General features: G+C 49.9%; 1 protein-coding gene across 4 annotated transcripts; it reads left to right on the top strand.

Moving 5' to 3' along the window:
• Positions 1-531: 531 nt before the first annotated feature.
• LOC142463565 (uncharacterized) lies at positions 532-21,890 on the top strand. 4 transcript variants are annotated; one of them, XM_075566476.1, is made up of 10 exons: positions 532-697; positions 2,191-2,520; positions 7,587-7,886; positions 8,735-8,851; positions 11,023-11,382; positions 11,925-12,236; positions 14,015-14,362; positions 14,964-15,269; positions 19,813-20,158; positions 21,639-21,890. In XM_075566476.1, exons 1-10 carry the CDS (start codon positions 652-654, stop codon positions 21,733-21,735), a joined length of 2,562 nt encoding a protein of 853 aa, XP_075422591.1. In that variant the 5' UTR covers positions 532-651; the 3' UTR covers positions 21,736-21,890. The 4 variants fall into 4 exon arrangements, with proteins under 4 accessions (XP_075422591.1, XP_075422589.1, XP_075422592.1 ...); XM_075566474.1 differs by having other exon boundaries at positions 11,020-11,382; XM_075566477.1 differs by having other exon boundaries at positions 533-697; positions 11,020-11,382; positions 19,813-20,162.
• Positions 21,891-22,477: the final 587 nt, after the last annotated feature.

Genomic DNA, 22,477 nt, shown 5'->3' with positions numbered 1-22,477 from the left:
GGAACCCCCTCAAGTTTCTGGAATCTGGGCACGAGTCAGGTCATGTGATCACTCCTCCAGCGATCACATGACCTAGGAGTGACAGAAGTTAAAGCTGCAGTTCATGCAATATCCTGCAATGTGTGTTTTTTTTTTAATAAATCAGTTCTGAAGTAAGAAAAAATACTTTTAGCATTTTCTGTTTAAAAAAAAAAAACAACTTTGAAAGACCAATTTTCTTGTATTCTATTTTAACAAGCATGCTTGTTCCTATAGCAACAATTTACATTCCCCATATTTAAAGATGTCGCCAAACTTTGCCAATCAATAGACGGAGAACGAATTGACCGGCAGCTATACAGTTCTTTAGGTAATTAGAGATTGCCCACATGAAACTATTGAAGTAAAAAAAAAAACTTTAAAAAAAAACGGGAGCCTGAACTGCAGCTTTAATGTACTCTAGGACAGGAAAGGTTGATGTTTCTCTTCCCCCTCCCCACCCCCCACCCAGTGTAATAAAATCATGTGAACAACTGAGAATTTTTTGGTGACTGCTTAATAAAAAGATTATTTCCCCATTCCTGGTTTTTATTGCCTGCTGTAAAACAGGCAACAGTTTAAAGTGCAGTACAAAGTGAAAGCAATCACGGACACATCCTTGCACTCATACAAATGGCGTGTCAGGAAGTACTGCTACTTCTATTGCTGCACCGGACATGTAAGTTTCATTTCTTTCTTAATATTGTGAAGGAGGGCGGAGATAAAATGAGTGATTTGTGAGTGAAGTGCCCGGTGACGTGAGCTTTGGTACGTAGCAGGGTTAGGGATCCAGCTCAGGAAGTTGGACAGTGTATAATGTCACAGATTTCCTGTGCCCGTCTGCCTGAATTCTACGGAAGATCTTTGTCTGTAGGCCAGGGCTCTACAACTTGAGGCCTGCGGGACAACACCAAGTAGCAGAATGCTTGTGACTGACCCCACAGATCACCTACTCCTGCAGTCGCTCCAGTGATTAATTGCAGTTTTTTTTTTACACTAAAACTTTCAGCTAAGATATAGACAGTATGACATACAGTAAAGGTTATGCATGTTTGTAACACGTTCACACTGTTATTATTTTATAAAAGTATAACTTTTTTTTCGTCCTGTGCTATATTCGTGGGTATGTATATATGTATATATTCGAATGGATATCAGGTGCGCAGGAACATAGGGATAAGAAAAAATTCTAAACTATGCACCCCCAATGCTGGTTTTAACACAAAAACCACAATATCAATGATATACAGTACAAAGCATCCGGCGCAATATAGAAATGCAACAATATTTAAAAAATAAATAAAGATCTCTTGGTGACTGGGTTAATATGACTGTAATTCTTGAAGAAAATTGGATACTTACAGTATGACTTTACCCAGTATATGCAACAGGATTAGCACTAACAGTGCATGAATATTGTAACAACAAACAACTTTGTTATATATAAACAGTCAATCACTTTGAATTAGGATCAAAAGGAAAGACATGAGAATAGTCTCAATGTCTCTGTGTCTGTATTTGAAGAGTTCCAATACGAGTGAGCTTAGGGGTATTCAGTGTCTTATATTAAAGACCAGCATTGCTTCACACCTCAGTGTGACACTCTCAGGAAAAGGTGGGGAATGGGGTTTTCACGCTGCAAACACTTGCCTTCAGATATACTGTGCCTTTAATTTTGGCACTGCAGCGCCCCAGCTGTTCTGCCGAGTCGTCCTCCAACCCCATAATTCTCGGTCACAAACCTCTTTTTGGTGCTCCGTGCAGCTTCCAAGGCTGATGTCGGTACGGTATACCTGGAGGTCTCTCCGTGTCTCGCTGATTCCTCTCCGTTGCGTCTCCCCTTGCTCTCCTCTGTCGTCTCCCAACTGCGACTGAAAAAACACAACAACATAGTGTGATATTGCTTATGTAACCCTTGTTCCCCCCACCCCCCAGACACATCTGTGGTGTCTAGGGTGCGTGAGGGCAGATTACATGCATAGTGGTGGTTCATACCTGCGTGGAACAAGAGGGCCTGAGCTTCCCGCCTTGTTATTGGGGAGACAGGACCAGGCTTCTGGGGTGGTAGCCTCCATGCTTTAGTGGTGCAGCGCCTCCATCCTCTATACTCCCAGGGATATTATGTAAGAACCTCTTTTACCCTTTCTGTTCCTTACGTACGTCTCTGTGCAGGTGCAGTGCTGGAGCTGTCGGCCCCTTCCACTCAGCGTGCACGGATTGGATCTGATGTTCTTCTCACCTGCACCTTCTCTGTGGATAAGCTTCCGGTGGACCCTAATTTCCTCGCCACATTCTGGTACTTCCAGGACAGGGAGATCCTGAGATATGATAATAAAGGGACGAGCCACCGTCGGGGGTTGTCATTAAATGAACAAGCGGCGAGAGACGGTGACGTTTCTCTGTCTGTGTCTAACGTGAACATCGCAGATGGAGGAATTTATAGGTGTTTGGTGATATATAGCCCGGAAAGAAAAGAAAAGGCCGTCACATTACATGTTCTTGGTAAGGACTGAACATACCCTGGATAGAATAGCCAAAAGATTAGAGGTTATCAAACCTGTCGACTAGTTCTTAACAAGACACGGCTTTTTGGACTACCAATGAATTTCCTACTCATTCCCATAAATCGACTCTTCCTAAAATGTAGTGTGGCTGTTGATGAGGAGAGGTGTGATATCTCCCACCATAAATTGTAAACTGTTCCAGACACTCAACACTTTTATTACTTTGAAAAGCAAATAAAAGTAAGATTTTTATTGATGACTAAATAGGGACATCAGCTTTGTCTTATAGAGGAGCCTGTGAGGCAGCAATACTGGGGAGATCAGAGCTTGGTGTCAGTGAGTGAGGGGCCTGTGAGGCTGTAACACTGGGGAGGTCAGAGCTTGGTGTCAGTGAGTGAGGGGCCTGTGAGGCTGTAACACTGGGGAGGTCAGAGCTTGGTGTCAGTGAGTGAGGGGCCTGTGAGGATGTAACACTGGGGAGGTCAGAGCTTGGTGTCAGTGAGTGAGGAGCCTGTGAGGCTGTAACACTGGGGAGGTCAGCGCTTGGTGTCAGTGAGTGAGGAACCTGTGAGGCTGTAACACTGGGGAGGTCAGAGCTTGGTGTCAGTGAGTGAGGAACCTGTGAGGCTGTAACACTGGGGAGGTCAGAGCTTGGTGTCAGTGAGTGAGGAGCCTGTGAGGCTGTAACACTGGGGCGGTCAGAGCTTGGTGTCAGTGAGTGAGGAACCTGTGAGGCTGTAACACAGGGGAGGTCAGAGCTTGATGTCAGTGAGTGAGGGGCCTGTGAGGCTGTAACACTGGGGAGGTCAGACATTGGTATCAGTGAGTGAGGGGCCTGTGAGGCTGTAACACTGGGGAGCTCAGAGCTTGGTGTCAGTGAGTGAGGGGCCTTTGAGGCTGTAACACTGGGGAGGTCAGAGCTTGGTGTCAGTGAGTGAGGGGCCTGTGAGGCTGTAACACTGGGGAGGTCAGAGCTTGGTGTCAGTGAGTGAGGGGCCTGTGAGGCTGTAACACTGGGGAGATCAGAACTTGGTGTCAGTGAGTGAGGGGCCTGTGAGGCTATAACACTGGGGAGGTCGGAGCTGGGTGTCAGTGAGTGAGGAGCCTGTGAGGATGTAACACTGGGGAGGTCAGAGCTTGGTGTCAGTGAGTGAGGGGCCTTTGAGGCTATAACACTGGGGCGGTCAGAGCTTGGTGTCAGTGAGTGAGGAACCTGTGAGGATGTAACACAGGGGAGGTCAGAGCTTGGTGTCAGTGAGTGAGGGGCCTGTGAGGCTGTAACACTGGGGAGCTCAGAGCTTGGTGTCAGTGAGTGACGGGCCTGTGAGGCTGTAACACTGGGGAGCTCAGAGTTTGCTGTCAGTGAGTGAGGAGCCTGTGAGGCTGTAACACTGGGGAGGTCAGCGCTTGGTGTCAGTGAGTGAGGAACCTGTGAGGCTGTAACACTGGGGAGGTCAGAGCTTGGTGTCAGTGAGTGAGGAACCTGTGAGGCTGTAACACTGGGGCGGTCAGAGCTTGGTGTCAGTGAGTGAGGAACCTGTGAGGCTGTAACACAGGGGAGGTCAGAGCTTGATGTCAGTGAGTGAGGGGCCTGGGAGGCTGTAACACTGGGGAGGTCAGACATTGGTATCAGTGAGTGAGGGGCCTGTGAGGCTGTAACACTGGGGAGCTCAGAGCTTGGTGTCAGTGAGTGAGGGGCCTGTGAGGCTGTAACACTGGGGAGGTCAGAGCTTGGTGTCAGTGAGTGAGGGGCCTGTGAGGCTGTAACACTGGGGAGCTCAGAGCTTGGTGTCAGTGAGTGAGGGGCCTGTGAGGCTGTAACACTGGGGAGGTCAGAGCTTGGTGTCAGTGAGTGAGGGGCCTTTGAGGCTATAACACTGGGGCGGTCAGAGCTTGGTGTCAGTGAGTGAGGAACCTGTGAGGATGTAACACAGGGGAGGTCAGAGCTTGGTGTCAGTGAGTGAGGGGCCTGTGAGGCTGTAACACTGGGGAGCTCAGAGCTTGGTGTCAGTGAGTGACGGGCCTGTGAGGCTGTAACACTGGGGAGCTCAGAGTTTGCTGTCAGTGAGTGAGGAGCCTGTGAGGCTGTAACACTGGGGAGGTCAGCGCTTGGTGTCAGTGAGTGAGGAACCTGTGAGGCTGTAACACTGGGGAGGTCAGAGCTTGGTGTCAGTGAGTGAGGAACCTGTGAGGCTGTAACACTGGGGCGGTCAGAGCTTGGTGTCAGTGAGTGAGGAACCTGTGAGGCTGTAACACAGGGGAGGTCAGAGCTTGATGTCAGTGAGTGAGGGGCCTGTGAGGCTGTAACACTGGGGAGGTCAGACATTGGTATCAGTGAGTGAGGGGCCTGTGAGGCTGTAACACTGGGGAGCTCAGAGCTTGGTGTCAGTGAGTGAGGGGCCTGTGAGGCTGTAACACTGGGGAGGTCAGAGCTTGGTGTCAGTGAGTGAGGGGCCTTTGAGGCTGTAACACTGGGGAGGTCAGAGCTTGGTGTCAGTGAGTGAGGGGCCTGTGAGGCTGTAACACTGGGGAGATCAGAACTTGGTGTCAGTGAGTGAGGGGCCTGTGAGGCTATAACACTGGGGAGGTCGGAGCTGGGTGTCAGTGAGTGAGGAGCCTGTGAGGATGTAACACTGGGGAGGTCAGAGCTTGGTGTCAGTGAGTGAGGGGCCTTTGAGGCTATAACACTGGGGCGGTCAGAGCTTGGTGTCAGTGAGTGAGGAACCTGTGAGGATGTAACACAGGGGAGGTCAGAGCTTGGTGTCAGTGAGTGAGGGGCCTGTGAGACTGTAACACTGGGGAGCTCAGAGCTTGGTGTCAGTGAGTGACGGGCCTGTGAGGCTGTAACACTGGGGAGCTCAGAGTTTGGTGTCAGTGAGTGAGGTGCCTGTGAGGATGTAACACTGGGGAGGTCAGAGCTTGGTGTCAGTGAGTGAGGGGCCTGTGAGGATGTAACACTGGGGAGCTCAGAGCTTGGTGTCAGTGAGTGAGGGGCCTGTAACACTGGGGAGGTCAGAGCTTGGTGTCAGTGAGTGAGGAGCCTGTGAGGCTGTAACACTGGGGCGGTCAGAGCTTGGTGTCAGTGAGTGAGGAACCTGTGAGGATGTAACACTGCGGAGGTCAGAGCTTGGTATCAGTGAGTGAGGGGCCTGTGAGGCTGTAACACTGGGGAGCTCAGAGCTTGGTGTCAGTGAGTGAGGGGCCTGTAACACTGGGGAGGTCAGAGCTTGGTGTCAGTGAGTGAGGTGCCTGTGAGGATGTAACACTGTGGAGGTCAGAGCTTGGTGTCAGTGAGTGAGGGGCCTGTGAGGCTGTAACACTGTGGAGGTCAGAGCTTGGTGTCAGTGAGTGAGGGGCCTGTGAGGATGTAACACTGGGGAGGTCAGAGCTTGGTGTCAGTGAGTGAGGAGCCTGTGAGGCTGTAACACTGGGGAGGTCAGAGCTTGGTGTCAGTGAGTGAGGAGCCTGTGAGGCTGTAACTCTGGGGAGGTCAGAGCTTGGTGTCAGTGAGTGAGGGGCCTGTGAGGCTGTAACACTGGGGAGCTCAGAGCTTGGTGTCAGTGAGTGAGTGGCCTGTGAGGCTGTAACACTGGGGAGGTCAGAGCTTGGTGTCAGTGAGTGAGGGGCCTGTGAGGATGTAACACTGGGGAGGTCAGAGCTTGATGTCGGTGAGTGAGGGGCCTGTGAGGCTGTAACACTGGGGAGGTCAGAGCTTGGTGTCGGTGAGTGAGGGGCCTGTGAGGCTGTAACACTGGGGAGCTCAGAGCTTGGTGTCAGTGAGTGAGGAGCCTGTGAGGCTGTAACACTGGGGAGATCAGAGCTTGGTGTCAGTGAGTGAGGGGCCTGTGAGGATGTAACACTGGGGAGGTCAGAGCTTGGTGTCAGTGAGTGAGGGGCCTGTGAGGCTGTAACACTGGGGAGGTCAGAGCTTGGTGTCAGTGAGTGAGGAGCCTGTGAGGCTGTAACACTGGGGAGGTCAGAGCTTGGTGTCAGTGAGTGAGGGGCCTGTGAGGCTGTAACACTGGGGAGGTCAGAGCTTGGTGTCAGTGAGTGAGGGGCCTGTGAGGCTGTAACACTGGGGAGGTCAGAGCTTGGTGTCAGTGAGTGAGGAGCCTGTGAGGCTGTAACACTGGGGAGGTCAGAGCTTGGTGTCAGTGAGTGAGTGGCCTGTGAGGCTGTAACACTGGGGAGGTCAGAGCTTGGTGTCAGTGAGTGAGGGGCCTGTGAGGCTGTAACACTGGGGAGGTCAGAGCTTGGTGTCAGTGAGTGAGGGGCCTGTGAGGATGTAACACTGGGGAGGTCAGAGCTTGGTGTCAGTGAGTGAGGAGCCTGTGAGGCTGTAACACTGGGGAGGTCAGAGCTTGGTGTCAGTGAGTGAGGGGCCTGTGAGGCTGTAACACTGGGGAGGTCAGAGCTTGGTGTCAGTGAGTGAGGGGCCTGTGAGGATGTAACACTGGGGAGGTCAGAGCTTGGTGTCAGTGAGTGAGGAGCCTGTGAGGCTGTAACACTGGGGAGGTCAGAGCTTGGTGTCAGTGAGTGAGGGGCCTGTGAGGCTGTAACACTGTGGAGGTCAGAGCTTGGTGTCAGTGAGTGAGGAGCCTGTGAGGCTGTAACACTGGGGAGGTCAGAGCTTGGTGTCAGTGAGTGAGGGGCCTGTGAGGATGTAACACTGGGGAGGTCAGAGCTTGGTGTCAGTGAGTGAGGAGCCTGTGAGGCTGTAACACTGGGGAGGTCAGAGCTTGGTGTCAGTGAGTGAGGGGCCTGTGAGGCTGTAACACTGGGGAGGTCAGAGCTTGGTGTCAGTGAGTGAGGGGCCTGTGAGGATGTAACACTGGGGAGATCAGAGCTTGGTTTCAGTGAGTGAGGAGCCTGTGAGGCTGTAACACTGGGGAGGTCAGAGCTTGGTGTCAGTGAGTGAGGGGCCTGTGAGGCTGCAACACTGGGGAGATCAGAGCCTGGTGTCAGTGAGTGAGGAGCCTGTAAGCCTGATTCCAGTTTACGTAGCTGTTAGATATTGGACTCCTACGTTCTGGAGACTTACAGAATGTATTGTGTTTCTCACAGCTCCTCCAATGATCACAATAACTGATAATGTTATCACTAAGAACACGGAGAGTACACTGCGCTGTAAAGCCACTGCTTTCTACCCTGTTGAGATTGACATTACTTGGCTTCGAGATGGACAGGTCATTAAAGGTTCCATAATGGGCAAACCACAGGAAAATTCAGATGGCACATACAGAGTGGACAGCACTGTGATCATAACACCCACGGAGGATCACATGAATCTGACCTTCTCCTGCAGAGTTCTACATGCATCCATGCAAGACCCTCTTCAGGAAAATTTCACGCTGGCATATGGAGGTACGTGTCTCAGCCACTGATTTTAACTTTTTAAACACTCTTTATTCAATGAGTTTCCAATCGATATGTAGCAGCCGTTATTGTATCAGTTAACCGGTTACAGTGGGACTTGCATGGTGTGGTTTGACATGATATTTTGGAGCGCCAGCATTATTAACGGAGAAAATCACGACTTCTCTGATTTCCTAACAGGTTATTGGGTGCAATAATAATTGCTTCATCAGTAAGTCAGGGATGCACTATTTTAAAAAGCATGGGAATGTGAGAATACTGTAAGGAAATGAATACATCAGCCTATAGGGTAGTAATAAAGGTAAGATTTACAGAAAAAAGTAAAACATTCAGAAACAAACTAACTTTTACAACAATTAAAGTAATTAGTAAGAGTGCCAGGGGGTTCAGACGGATATTAGTACTTAAATGTAGTTCTTAAAATCTTTCTAACATTTCATAATGCTGAGACAATGCTACCAGAGCCAATGGGGCTTATTCAATAAAGTGTGAAACTCCCATTGACTTGCACAAGTCCTTTCGTGCGCTGATGCTGAATCAGTGTAACCCTTCTTTCTAAGGACACAGTGGGGCCTTTTCTATACGCCTTTATAAAAATATTCGCCGGGCCGGTTTCACCGCCAGTTTTTGGAGCGTTGCTATCACGGTATCAGAACGCCTTGGTTACCTGTGATAGCAAAATTCTTACTTTAGAGAATTGAGTGGTCTCATTAGTGGGGATATCTTCCCCTTGTAGTTTGTTATTCGGCATTATAACAGAATATGTTGTTATCTGGGGACCCCCACGTGCTGCATCTGTACCCTAACACCTTATATTCCTTTGCTTGGCTCCTCAGTTCCTACTGGTAACAAGGTTGCTGTGGTCACTCTGGCATCTTGTACCACTGCGGTTTTGTTGTTAGCCGGAGCTGTGATTGGCGCCATATTGTGGATCCGAAAACACAGGAAAAAAGGTAAGAAACTGACAAACATGTAACCCCTCTACGGTCTCGCACAGGGGGTGCGCAAACTGGGGGGTGGGAGATTTTTTAGGGGGGGCGCGGGCGGTTGCAGAGGCCCCCACGCCCTTCCCCAAGGTATGTAAATTAAATGCCGGGGGCTCGTGAGGTCTCTGTAACTTCACTTAGCTTGTCTCTGGCGGCGCGGCGTCAATTGACACTGCGGGGTCACCTGACATGACATTGCCATGGGAATGTGATGTCACGTGACCCCGCAGCATGATTTGACACCGGAGACATGGTAAGGAGGGGGATGCGAGCAGGGGGGCAGTGCAGAGAGGAGGGCACAGGGGGGAAAGTTTGGGCACCCCTGGTCTAGGAGATTTTATCACGGTAGTTTCGCCGTCACCAAATGACCACCAATGCCTCGCTGCGACTCACCCAGCACCAGGACCTGTTGCCGGTTTCCCTGAACCCTTATCCTAAAACCCCCTACTCTAAGCCCTTACCCTAAGACCTCTGACCTTAAAATCACTTAACCTAAAACCTCTTACCCTATGCCCTACCCTAAAATCATTTAACCTAAAACCCCTACCCTATGCCCTACCCTAAACCTCTTACCCTAAACCCTTACCCCAATGTCTTAAACCCCTTAAATTTACTGTCACGGAAGACCCGAGCTTATCACTGGGATCAGGGCACCAGACAGGACAAAGCAGTTCAATAAAGAGTTTTTATTCCAGCCGGAGCCGGCAATCACAGCACAAAATCCCAAATCAGAGCTACACTCACCCAAACAGGGGCACCCAGGGGAATCCCAGCGGTCTAGGTGCTGAGCGCCACATTAAAGGCTTACGCGCGCTTGATTCCACTCTCCGTTGGCGTAGGGACCTTCCAGATCGCTTTGGTGCGATTCGTGGCAGAGCCCTTTCAAACCTCCTGCTGAAATGTCCTGCGCTCTGCTTCTCCGGCGCAGTTACAGTCCCGCAGCACAGAGCACATCAAAATGTCCTGCGCTCTCTGCTTCTCCGGCGCAGTTACAGTCCCGCAGCACAGAGCACATTGAAATGTCCTGCGCTCTGCTTCTGCGGCGCAGCTACGAGAATTTCCAGGTGGCGCGCGGCGGCTACAGAGGTCCCGCGTAATAAGGCCGAGTCCATAGAAGGACAGGCCGAGCTGAGCCGTGCGGACGCTCCGCGCTGAGCCCCTGCATCCTCAATGAGGATGCCTTGAGAGGGGGCTTACGCGAGCGTCCACAGGCGTGCTGAGGTGCTGGAGTTTTCAGCCGTGCGCCAAGCTGTTTTTCAGCGCGTTGTCGGCTGAAAAAATCTAATCAGCGCGGAGCTGCGGCAACGTCACGGCACCGTGACGTCGGCGCCGTGACGTTGACGTCAGTGCGTCGCGGGCCATTGGCCCAGCGACATCACTGCCCCGCCTCCAACCACCTCCCCCCCGGCTCCCTTCGCGCACGCTGGCTCGCCTGCAAGTCCGTGGAATCGCGCTGACTTCAGCAGGCGAGCCTCAGCGTTAGTGCGCCTCCGCTCTCCTGAAGCCTCTATGGCCCCGGCCTAAGGCCTCTGCAGCTTCACTTACCTGATCTTCGGCGACTTGTCGCTGTGGTAACCGGCGTCAAATGACGCCGCGGGGTCTTGTGATGTCACGTTGCCATGGTAACGTGATGTCACATGACCCTGTGATGTCATTTGACGCCGAAGAGGAGAGGGGGCGCGAGGCAGGAGGTAAGGAGGCAGGGGGGACGCAAGTTGAAAACTTTGCGCACCCCTGTCCTAACCGCTAAAACTTACCTTCTCCTAGAAGTGGCAAGCGGCGGATCAGCTGCAGCGGAGGGTCCGTCTGCGGCCGAATGTCGGCAGTTATTTGGTCGCGGCGAAACGACCACAACCAAATCTCCTATTCCTACCCCCATTAGTCTCTTTCCTGGTGGTTGTGCTACTTTATTATAAAGAGGAGTATATTATATACATTTTCAAAAATATTTTGGCATCCAAGTCTTTAGCTCCAAAATTGATTGTATTGCAGAGTCCAGTACTGGGTGTTTAGATTAAATAAAATCCTAAATCATGTGGAGTCTCTGCTATTATATAGCCGCATGGTTTAATAAAGCATTGCTTGTTCCCCTTGGTTTATACTGGTATTGCTGACTCTTTCAATATATACTCCAGCAGATCTGCAGAAGTTCATGGTGAATGACATTAAGGGGCCTGAGAAGCTGATGGAAGGAGAAGAGGTCACTCTGTATTGTACGGCTTCTCACTGCACAGGGGAGGTGCGGGTGAGGTGGTTGGAGAAGAGAGCAGGAACAAAGAGTGAGATCCCACAGCCTCAGTCAGGACATACAGAAGAAGCAGAGGAACTGCTGGGCCGCTCATATGTGGTGACCTTAAACAAAGAGGGAAGTCAAGACCACACGACCTCTCTGAGGTTCATACCCTGCGTAGAAAAACACAACGACATGACATTTATCTGTAGATTTGTCGGTGGTGGGAAAACCAGGGAGAAGAGATTTCAATGTAAAACTATTTATGGTAAGAAATAGTATTTAGCATTTTGAAAAACATGTTTAAAGACATAGGCCCAATTTTACTAAATGGTGCTACGCCATAATACACCTTACAACCAATTCTGAAGGTGGCATAGCACTGCTTAGTAATATGGCTCACAATGATTTATACTGTATATGGCATTTCTTCTGCCTTGTATGACTGCTGATTAACCCTTTCTCTGCCGGAAGTCTGGTGGTTCCTAAGTGCAGCTGCAGTTCCGAGACCACGTTACAAGAGCCACGAGCAAGGGGACTTCAACAGAGCACGCTAGGGCTAAGCAAGGGCTAAGCTAGGGCTAAGCAAGGGATAAGCAAGAAAAAACAGTCTCTCCCTATTTCAAATACTTCTATCTGCACCACAAATATTACAGTATGTAAACATTTATTTTCAACTGTTTTATTTTCTTTCTTTTTTGTGATACAATTGTCCGATTGGTTAATGGCCACGTTTAATGTTCCAGATCCTGAACTCTAAAGGGAAAATCTTACTCGGCTTCTCCTTCATTTTGGATATTTCTTTTCCAGCAAAACCCCAAATGTTGGAGCCGGTAAAACCAACTCTTTGTGTCTCAGGAGAGCTTCTGTACTCTCTAATCCTGGGGAAGTTTTATCCCAAAGATATCCAAATCAGCTGGACCCGCGGAGTAGGAAACGCCCAAGAAAACATATCATCCAAAGAACAATTTGAAGAAAATCCTGATCTAACATTTACTGTTTGTAGTGAAATCAGAATCCCTGAGAAGCTATTTACAGATCCTTCATTTAAAGTGTGTTTCACTTGGAAACATGGATCCATGGATCACCCTGGTAACAAAGAAGTGTCTATAAGAGATTCAGGTGAGATTAATGATACAGGACTCTGAGTTGTGGGTCCTCATGTTATTTATTTCCAAGGTATGATGACACAGATAACATAACAATGACAAGTGTGACAGTGACAGAAACTATATAGATCATTATACTTTTCCCTTCATTACATGTAGTTATTCCTCTTCCAGTGTAAAAGTCAGAAGAAGCTTATGTTTGTTTTTAATTATTATCTGTCTTGATCATTCACATTAAATTATAATTAGGTCATTACATGTTCCATTTATACTGTGAAGGATTTCAATATGTTATTTTATTATTTCCAGTTGCTGTTTAGATGATTGTCTGTGCGAAGTTATCTGAGTTTCTTTTCATTTTCTTGCTCCAATTGGTCCGTATGGAGAAGCTTCAGGCTGTTGGAAATAACAATTGAGTTAATGTTGCCACGTGACAATAACCTGCTCAGTATAATCTGTTTTATTTGGAATCACTGCGACTTTTGTCCTCACTCTGGGGCAAATCCACAAAGCTCTGTTATTGACTTACCGAGACACTGTCTTAAATGAACGTCTCATTAAGTGCTAATCTTCAAAGCTCACTAACGCCCCGTTGGCTGCGGCTGCAATGGCGTGCACGGCGCACACAAGGTATGGTTCCTCTATGGGGCTGACCCCAGTAGCTGCCTGCGCGCCCTGGCACAATGCACGATGTGCGACTACATTTTGCAAAGACAAGGAGTTTGTCTTTTCTGGGGCGGTGGAGCGCTGGCGGTTCATTCAGCCAATGAGGGCGAACCAGCCATGTGACGTCATGACCACGCCCCCACCACACCTCCCTGCTGCGCGCTGCCTGGAGTCCACCAGGTTGTGCTGCTGCCGGGAAGGAGCTCCGCCCGGCACCCCGTCGTGCGCACTGGCGCCTTAGCCTTGAGGTCTATCTTACTTACTGCAAAGGAGGTGTGGAACACCTCACATCATATCCACAGCAGCCGGTTACAGTTACCGCTATGTTATTTCAGGTCATGGCTATACTGAACCTGGCGTTGGGTGCTTCAGGTACCTAAGGCCGAGTTGCAGACACTTTTTGGGGCCTTGTCCAGGGTGCTGAAGTGGCCCATTTTGCGATGCGATATTACCTTTGCAATATACATTAAATAAGTTATGGTGGGTAAAACAGAGACAAAAACCCCTCCACCGTGCAGCATACAGCAAATAAAGATATCACTTTGTGAGCCAGAGGGATATAGGAAGCACACAAGAATACCGTACACAAGGCCAAAAATCTGTGTATTAATCCCTTGGAAGCCATAGTAGCCATGAAGGCATGCACAATACATTCTGTCATGGCCACACTGACTTTGAAGGGGTTAATTATATAACTTTTTGAGGCAAATGCCAGGTATATATTTAAGTAATAATCCCCGAAGAACAGGGCATTACTGGCCAATAATGCCCTGGCTGGAAGAGTTGAAGGACCGAGGCGAAACTATACTTACCTGCGCGCTCAACTACCGGCAATGCCCCCCCCGCAACCCCACCCATGCGCATAAATGCAGGACACCTAGCGCTCATGCTTGGAGCGCTCTCCAAGCATGAGCGCGCTCAGCGCCAGCAGGGACTCAGCCTTAGCCTTTCGTGCGTGGGATCCTCAGCATGAATTCATGTTGCCATTTGCTAATAGGCAGCAGACTTTCTTTCTCATTCTGTCCGATTATTTTTATCCTTAAAGAGATTATCTGTTTTATGTGTTTCTGCTGTGATATATTGTATATTAATGTAACAAGGTCTCAACATCATATTCTCCGGCAGAATTCCCTTGGACCCCAATTGTGGAGGAAATACAAAAACCGCCACTGCTCCATGAAACCCCTGTTACCCTGCAGTGTAACATCTCAGCGTATTTCCCTGACGCTCTGACTGTGACGTGGTTAAGAAGAGATGGAACCCAGGGTGTATTGGAAGAGCTCAATGCTGACAGGGTTACTATTCCAGATATAACGTCTCACAAAGATGCTGATAACTCTTACAGCTGTACAGCCAGGCTGACTGTGACCCCAACACTAGCAACCGATCAGGGAGGGGAATATATCTGCAGGGTGGAACATCCCAGTCTGGAGCAGCCAATAGAGAGAAGCACAGGGAAGCTCAGTATTGTGGGTGAGTTTATCATCAGACGGACACATAATATATTATTGCTTCCCTATACATAATGTATTGTGGACTATTGTACCATGTGAAAAAAAAGTACAGATATACTGTCGCGGCCCCTTTTATTCTCCAACATCTCCGAATTTGTTTGGGGATTTTTTCCGAATGCCACGCACTTCTCCGCGTTCATGCCGCATTCATGCCGAGACAGCGCTAATACAATGCACTAGGATAAAGGCGGCCGCGGCTAAAATACCGGAACATACCGCATCAAATACTGCATTTGACCGCGGTTTTCAAAGTTGCGCCGATACGACCGCACGAGGATAAAGGCGGCCGCCACTGTATATGTCATAATTTGAAATGTATTAATTGTTCTTTCATGCGCTGTTTCTCAAAACTACAGAATAGTTGAATGACCAATTACTATTCTTAAAGGAGTTGCTCAGTTTTTAAATTTAGCTTGAAAATGTAATTATATAAAGGGGCGCATGTATCAAAAATGCTCTGTCCTAGATCCACTTAATCGGGACAGAGATTGAAACCAGCTCCTTGTGTTAGAAGCGGAAGATCATCTAAACTTTCTGTTCATTTTATATTTATCCTCCAGCAAAACCCGAGAACATGAAGCCCATACAAGTCAAACTTACTTATTCTGCCCGAGTTCAATTCTTCCTAAACCTGCAGAGGTTTTATCCCAAAGATATACAGATCAGCTGGGGATATGGACAGAAACAATTACAATCTAATGTGAAATCTACAGAAACGTTAAAAGAGCATTCTGACCTAACGTCTGATGTTACCAGTATGTGTAGCATTTTGGGGGATCCCTTCCGTGATCCAGCATTTAAAGTGTATGTGACTTGGGAACATGTGTCTATGGATGTCCCTGAATCTCGGGAGCTGTCAGTAAGAGGTAAGTTGGCATGTAAAGGGTTCGGGGTTTGTGATATTGAACAAACAATGTAAAACAGACAATATTTATATATTTGAGAGCTGGCTGTTTTAATTGAAGAACCCGAGAGACTTAGAAAGCCTGACCTGCCTGAAGGTCCCCATGAATTTCCCCCTATATATTAAAAGGAAAGGTTCACCAAGTTTGGGCTTTTACTCTATACATCAACTTTTAGAAAACTGTCTTAAGGGCAACTATAGGAATAGTGGGAGGTGACATTGTACAGGGAATTGCAGATTCCAGAAACAACTTTTAATGTAATTAGAATTTTATTAAAACTAGACAAAACTAGACTTTTGCATGTAATCATTACTGTAAATAGACTAACATAGGAGTTTTATTTATACAACTAAGTTCAAATTAATCTTCATCTCAAACACGGATCAGGGATGACAGTAAGCAGGAGAAAACAATTGCAATATATTTACACTAAATGTATGTTAGAGTTAACGTGCAATGTGTAATTAATAATTAAAGGTATAAACTAATTACAGGTACAGGTATTCCTCGCTATCCAACGTTTCACTTTATAATGAATGGCATATCCAACGCTTTACAATGCAACCCTATGGGCCGTTTTTCAACGCCGGAATGCGCTATCCGACGCCGGATAGCTGATTAACATGGGACTCACTTTACAGCGGTCTCACTATCCAACGCTACTTCCAGAACGGGTTCCGGTGGATAACCGAGGACTGCCTGTATAGACACTTTGACAAACATGAAAATTAGAGCTTATAGTTGAGTGATAGAATACACAGCTCCCCCTGCAGGCTGACCAGCAGCACAACATCTTCTCAGTCCTTAAAGCAGCATACCTCAATAAAATAATAACAATGAGGTATGAAGCAGGGGGTCTGTGGAGATGAACCTCGTTCATTTAAGCTCCGGGTCCCCCTGCCTCCATAGTTACTTACCTCTATAGGTGTTACCTGAACTTCCTGACTCAAATCTCCTGCGGCACGCGTGCCAATAGGAGGCCGCGGCGGATTACATGACGGCTTCCTACGGGCTCCCATACCCCTGGAGATTAAAACCTCCATATTGTTTAGGCTGCGCTTACAGTGCCGGCGACAGCGACGTCGCGTCAAAACAAATGCATTGCCGCCGTCGCGTGGGCTTTTAGTAAGCGCGGCGCGACGGAGCGACGGCGAGGTCGCAATCGCTGGAAGTCATCTCAATTTTGATTTTTCCAGTGACGGTAGCCGGACGTCGCCGGCGCTATAAGCGCAGCCTGACGTCGCCGGCACTATAAGCGCAGCCTGACGTCGCTGGCACTATAAGCGCAGCTTGACGTCGCCGGCACTATAAGCGCAGCCTGACGTCGCCGGCACGATAAGCGCAGCCTGACATCGCTGGCACTATAAGCGCAGCCTGACGTCGCTGGCACTTTAAGCGCAGCCTGATGTCGCCGGTGCTATAAGCGCAGCCTGATGTCGCCGGTGCTATAAGCGCAGCCCGATGTCGCCGGCGCTATAAGCGCAGCCTGACGTCACCGGCACTATAAGTGTAGCCTGACGTCGCCGGCACTATAAGCGCAGCCTGACGTCGCCGGCACTATAAGCGCAGCCTGACGTCGCCGGCACTATAAGTGTAGCCTGACGTCGCCGGCACTATAAGCGCAGCCTGACGTCGCCGGCACTATAAGCGCAGCCTGACGTCGCCGGCACTATAAGCGCAGCCTGACGTCGCTGGCACTATAAGCGCAGCTTGACGTCGCCGGCACTATAAGCGCAGCCTGACGTCGCCGGCACTATAAGCGCAGCCTGACGTCGCCGGCACTATAAGCACAGCCTGACGTCGCCGGCACTATAAGCGCAGCCTGACGTCGCCGGCACGATAAGCGCAGCCTGACATCGCTGGCACTATAAGTGTAGCCTGACGTCGCCGGCACTATAAGCGCAGCCTGACGTCGCCGGCACTATAAGCGCAGCCTGACGTCGCCGGCACTATAAGCGCAGCCTGACGTCGCTGGCACTTTAAGCGCAGCCTGATGTCGCCGGTGCTATAAGCGCAGCCTGATGTCGCCGGTGCTATAAGCGCAGCCTGACGTCACCGGCACTATAAGCGCAGCCAGTCGTTGCCGGCGTTATAAGTGTAGCCTGATGTCGCCGGTACTATAAGCGCAGCCTGACATCACCGGCGCTATAAGCGCAGCCTGACGTCGCTGGCACTATAAGCGCAGCCTGACGTCGCCGGCGCTATAAGCGCAGCCTGACATCACCGGCGCTATAAGCGCAGCCTGACGTCACCGGCGCTATAAGCGCAGCCTGACGTCGCTGGCACTATAAGCGCAGCCTGACGTCGCCGGCGCTATAAGCGCAGCCTGACGTCGCCGGCACTATAAGCGCAGCCTGACGTCGCTGGCACTTTAAGCGCAGCCTGATGTCGCCGGTGCTATAAGCGCAGCCCGATGTCGCCGGCGCTATAAGCGCAGCCTGATGTCGCCGGTGCTATAAGCGCAGCCCGATGTCGCCGGCGCTATAAGCGCAGCCTGACGTCGCCGGCACTATAAGTGTAGCCTGACGTCGCCGGCGTTATAAGTGTAGCCTGACGTCGCCGGCACTATAAGCGCAGCCTGACGTCGCCGGCACTATAAGCGCAGCCTGACGTCGCTGGCACTATAAGCGCAGCCTGACGTCGCCGGCACGATAAGCGCAGCCTGACATCGCTGGCACTATAAGTGTAGCCTGACGTCGCCGGCACTATAAGCGCAGCCTGACGTCGCCGGCACTATAAGCGCAGCCTGACGTCGCCGGCACTATAAGCGCAGCCTGACGTCGCTGGCACTTTAAGCGCAGCCTGATGTCGCCGGTGCTATAAGCGCAGCCTGACGTCACCGGCACTATAAGCGCAGCCAGTCGTTGCCGGCGTTATAAGTGTAGCCTGATGTCGCCGGTACTATAAGCGCAGCCTGACATCACCGGCGCTATAAGCGCAGCCTGACGTCGCTGGCACTATAAGCGCAGCCTGACGTCGCCGGCGCTATAAGCGCAGCCTGACATCACCGGCGCTATAAGCGCAGCCTGACGTCACCGGCGCTATAAGCGCAGCCTGACGTCGCTGGCACTATAAGCGCAGCCTGACGTCGCCGGCGCTATAAGCGCAGCCTGACGTCGCCGGCACTATAAGCGCAGCCTGACGTCGCTGGCACTTTAAGCGCAGCCTGATGTCGCCGGTGCTATAAGCGCAGCCCGATGTCGCCGGCGCTATAAGCGCAGCCTGATGTCGCCGGTGCTATAAGCGCAGCCCGATGTCGCCGGCGCTATAAGCGCAGCCTGATGTCGCCGGTGCTATAAGCGCAGCCTGACGTTGCCGGCGTTATAAGTGTAGCCTGATGTCGCCGGTGCTATTAGCGCAGCCTGACGTCGCCGGCGCTATAAGCGCAGCCAGTCGTTGCCGGCGTTATAAGTGTAGCCTGATGTCGCCGGTACTATAAGCGCAGCCTGACATCACCGGCGCTATAAGCGCAGCCTGACGTCGCTGGCACTATAAGCGCAGCCTGACGTCGCTGGCACTATAAGCGCAGCCTGACGTCTCTGGCACTATAAGCGCAGCCTGACGTCGCTGGCGTTATAAGCGCAGCCTGATGTCGCCGGTGCTATAAGCGCAGCCTGACGTTGCCAGCGTTATAAGTGTAGCCTGATGTCGCCGGTGCTATAAGCGCAGCCTGATGTCGCCGGCGCTATAAGCGCAGCCTGACGTTGCCGGCGTTATAAGCGCAGCCTGACGTCGCCGGCACTATAAGCGCAGCCTGACGTCGCCGGCACTATAAGTGCAGCCAGTCGTTGCCGGCGTTATAAGTGTAGCCTGATGTCGCCGGTGCTATAAGCGCAGCCTGACATCACCGGCGCTATAAGCGCAGCCTGACGTCGCTGGCACTATAAGCGCAGCCTGACGTCGCTGGCGTTATAAGCGCAGCCTGATGTCGCCGGCACTGTAAGCGCAGCTTGACGTCACCGGCACTATAAGCGCAGCCTGACGTCGCCGGCACTATAAGCGCAGCCTGACGTCGCCGGCACTATAAGCGCAGCCTGACGTCGCCGGCACTATAAGCGCAGCCTGACGTCGCCGGCACAATAAGCGCAGCCTGACGTCGCTGGCACTACAAGCGCAGCCTGACGTCACCGGCACTATAAGCGCAGCCTGACGTCACCGGCGCTATAAGCGCAGCCTGACGTCACCGGCACTATAAGTGCAGCCTGACCCAGCCAGGGATGCTACAAAGGACACCTTGTAGAGGTAAGTATCTTGTGAGGTAAGGGGCCCCCAGAGCTGAAATGTACATGGTTCACCTCCGGAGATCCCCGCTTCATACCTAGAAGAAGAAAGACCCTAGGAGGAACCGCAGCATTAAGGACGAGGAGAGCCCAAGAATAGCTTGTTCAAGTCAGCCTGAGTAATCTACAGATATAATGTTAAATTAACTGATTTACGAAGATCTGTTGCAAGGGAAACATACACGGACTAAATACAGCATCTTGTTACTTGGTTTATATCACAGATTTTCCCTGGCACCCCCAAGTAGAAGAAATAATTACACCCAGACTGAAAGCTAAGAAACAAGCCACACTGACGTGTAAGATCTCCAATTATTTCCCTGATTCCCTGATCGTGCAATGGTATAAACAAGAACAAGGAGACCAGCTGGTAACCGCACTGCCTACTGCAAACTATAAGGTCCCAGCTAAGAGATCACGGAAGCAGGCTGACCATACATGGGCCCGTGAAGCATGTGTGACCTTCACCCCATCACTAAGCACCGACCAAGGAGCAGCATTCATCTGCAGAGTGAAACATCCCAGTCTGGAGCAACCAGCAGAAAGAAGAACGGGACCATTAATAATACAGTAGGTGAGTCCATTCCCAATAAAGGGCGTGCGCAGTGAGTCTGTGCCCCACATAACATGCTGATACTTTGGGACGGAATCAGACTTGGACATTGTACAATATCCCACTACACTCAGCACCAAATTATATATGTTTTAATTAAAAACAGAAAGGCCAGCGCAACATACAAAATGACACAACATACAGTACAATACTTCAGTGCTTATCTGCTCATAAAAAAGGGTCATTTAGTTAAACCCTTTGGCCAAAAGGTTAGAAGCCTGCAGCCACTTCACAGCATGACCAGTATGCAGCCACTTCACAGCATGACCAGTATGCAGCCACTTCACAGCATGACCAGTATGCAGGTCCTAACACTGCCTGGCACAATTCTCATATATTTTTTAATTGTTGCAGTCACTGACCAAAGCAGATATAGCCCCTCAATATAACACTCCAGTCATACCGTATCTCTGATGGTCCGGGATACACCCCACCTGCTACCCTAACGCCCAGTGACGTCACATGGTCAGAGTTTGTCACAATGAAGTAGTTGATTTTAAAGTCCAAATTGGCTGTGGTTTAAACTCAGCTTCTCCTGTCACTCTTAACCCTTCGCTGTCAGCGGGGCCAGCGACTCATTACCTCACAAAGTAACGCAGCCCTCTCTGGTAACATGTGGAGGTGGGTTATTGTTGTATTCTGATTACTTTGGAGATAAATGAATACCGCGGTGTGCTACACTGGCGACACACTTTATTCGAGCTCGGCTAGTCCCACGAATTCGGGTATACCCGGGTGTATTGAGGTTTGTGACTGTTTTCTGCCCGAGTGCATTGAGGTATTTTCAAGGCAGGGATTGAAGCATTTTATTCCCGTTGGCTGCAATACTGCACAGTATATATTTATATACTGCATTATTATTCATAAATTTATGCCATCTGGTAGACATGCGAAGCATTGCAGCCTATTAAATCCTAATCATTATCATTTAACAGATCAGCCGCCCGTCAGCCAGGCATGAACCCAGGCTGGGAAGGCAAACGCAACGGGGCTTGTCAGAGGTGAGGAGCGGCGCATTCCAGGTATCTGCCAGGTACATACCGGGTATTTGCTCGAATAAAGTGTGTCGGTGCAGTATACAGCCTTGTGATCTGATTGTACAACGGTCCGAGGATGAAACCTTTACCTTGAATGTGGACAGCTTCTACCCTGGAGAGATGAATATCTCATGGAGACTTGCTCTGCAGTCTTGTGGGGAGAAGTATGAGACTCTCTCCTCCTCCTGTGGGGACATCAGTAATTATAGTGATGGGACGTACAAAGTCACCAGCACATGTGAGTCTGTGAGGAACAAGATCACTGAAGATAAATCATAAATCTCAAATGCTTGTCTTTTCATATAACTGGAGCAATCCCCATGTTATGTGACGCTTTACATTGTTCGTTTGTACTGATATTAGTAAAGTTTTGTAATTCAATATTTTTTTCTTGCAACAGGCCAATCGTGGTACCTGGTGCACCTCCTCTTTTACAAGCGCGACTTAGCATTGAGCCGCGCGGTAATAGTGCGACTCCATTGCGGGACGCACGATGATGACGTCACAGGAACTCCGTTTTGGCGCGAAGCTTGTTTAGATAAAGTGTGTGTTTCCTTCCCTCCTTACACCTTGAGAAAGTCCTAACGGACGAAACGCGTTGGTGCGTGGTCCTATTCTTGTACTGACCATTAAAGACTCATGTATATTTTTACCCTTGTCTGGAGTTGCCCTCATTGTCAGCGTTTGCTGCTGCTTCCGCTGTGAGCTGTGCCCCTCTTCTCTCCTGCTGTTTTGGATCTTCATTCTGAGGTTTGCACACTGGAGAATCCTCTCACCTGGATGCCACTGAAGGAAGGTAAAGGGCATAGCCCATCGTTTTCTGCCTTCTCTTGCTGGACTGTTCTTTGTCATTGCCCCAGGGGTGAGCTTGTGCTTACTGGAGACGTAGTGTGGGGCAGCCGCGTGGGCACCAACAAGTCCCTGTTATCACCCTGGGAGGTCAATTTATTCACTTCTACTTATATTGTTCCTGGACGTTGGATTCCTTCATTGAGAGATTACATTGTTGGGGTCTATTGAGGTGATGCACCAATATACCACACAGTCTTTAAGTTGCTTGATCTATTACTACTTCCTAAGTTATACTTTTTTGCAGCTCGTTCTAGACGCAGAGTAATATACATTTTGATTTTGGGAGTGTTAAATATGTAGTCCTCCATGGGACTAAAGTGCATTAATATGTTTTATGGGGTTACATCTGGGCAATTCATTTAGTTGTATCTATTCTGATATGTATTT

This window comes from Ascaphus truei, chromosome 11 (assembly GCF_040206685.1).
Source record: "Ascaphus truei isolate aAscTru1 chromosome 11, aAscTru1.hap1, whole genome shotgun sequence".
Classification (NCBI taxonomy): domain Eukaryota; kingdom Metazoa; phylum Chordata; class Amphibia; order Anura; family Ascaphidae; genus Ascaphus; species Ascaphus truei.
The sequence above is the reverse complement of the archived record's forward strand: the minus strand, read 5'-3'. Positions and strand labels throughout refer to the sequence as shown.

What these genes read in the sequence shown, in the direction of transcription:
- LOC142463565 (XM_075566474.1), top strand. Translation starts at nt 652, where the DNA reads ATGGCGTGTCAGGAAGTACTGCTACTTCTATTGCTGCACCGGACAT. An exon ending in TTTCACGCTGGCATATGGAG is followed by an intron (nt 7,887 to 8,734) that starts GTACGTGTCTCA and finishes TTGGCTCCTCAG; the next exon opens with TTCCTACTGGTAACAAGGTT. An exon ending in AGGGAAGCTCAGTATTGTGG is followed by an intron (nt 14,363 to 14,963) that starts GTGAGTTTATCA and finishes TTTATCCTCCAG; the next exon opens with CAAAACCCGAGAACATGAAG.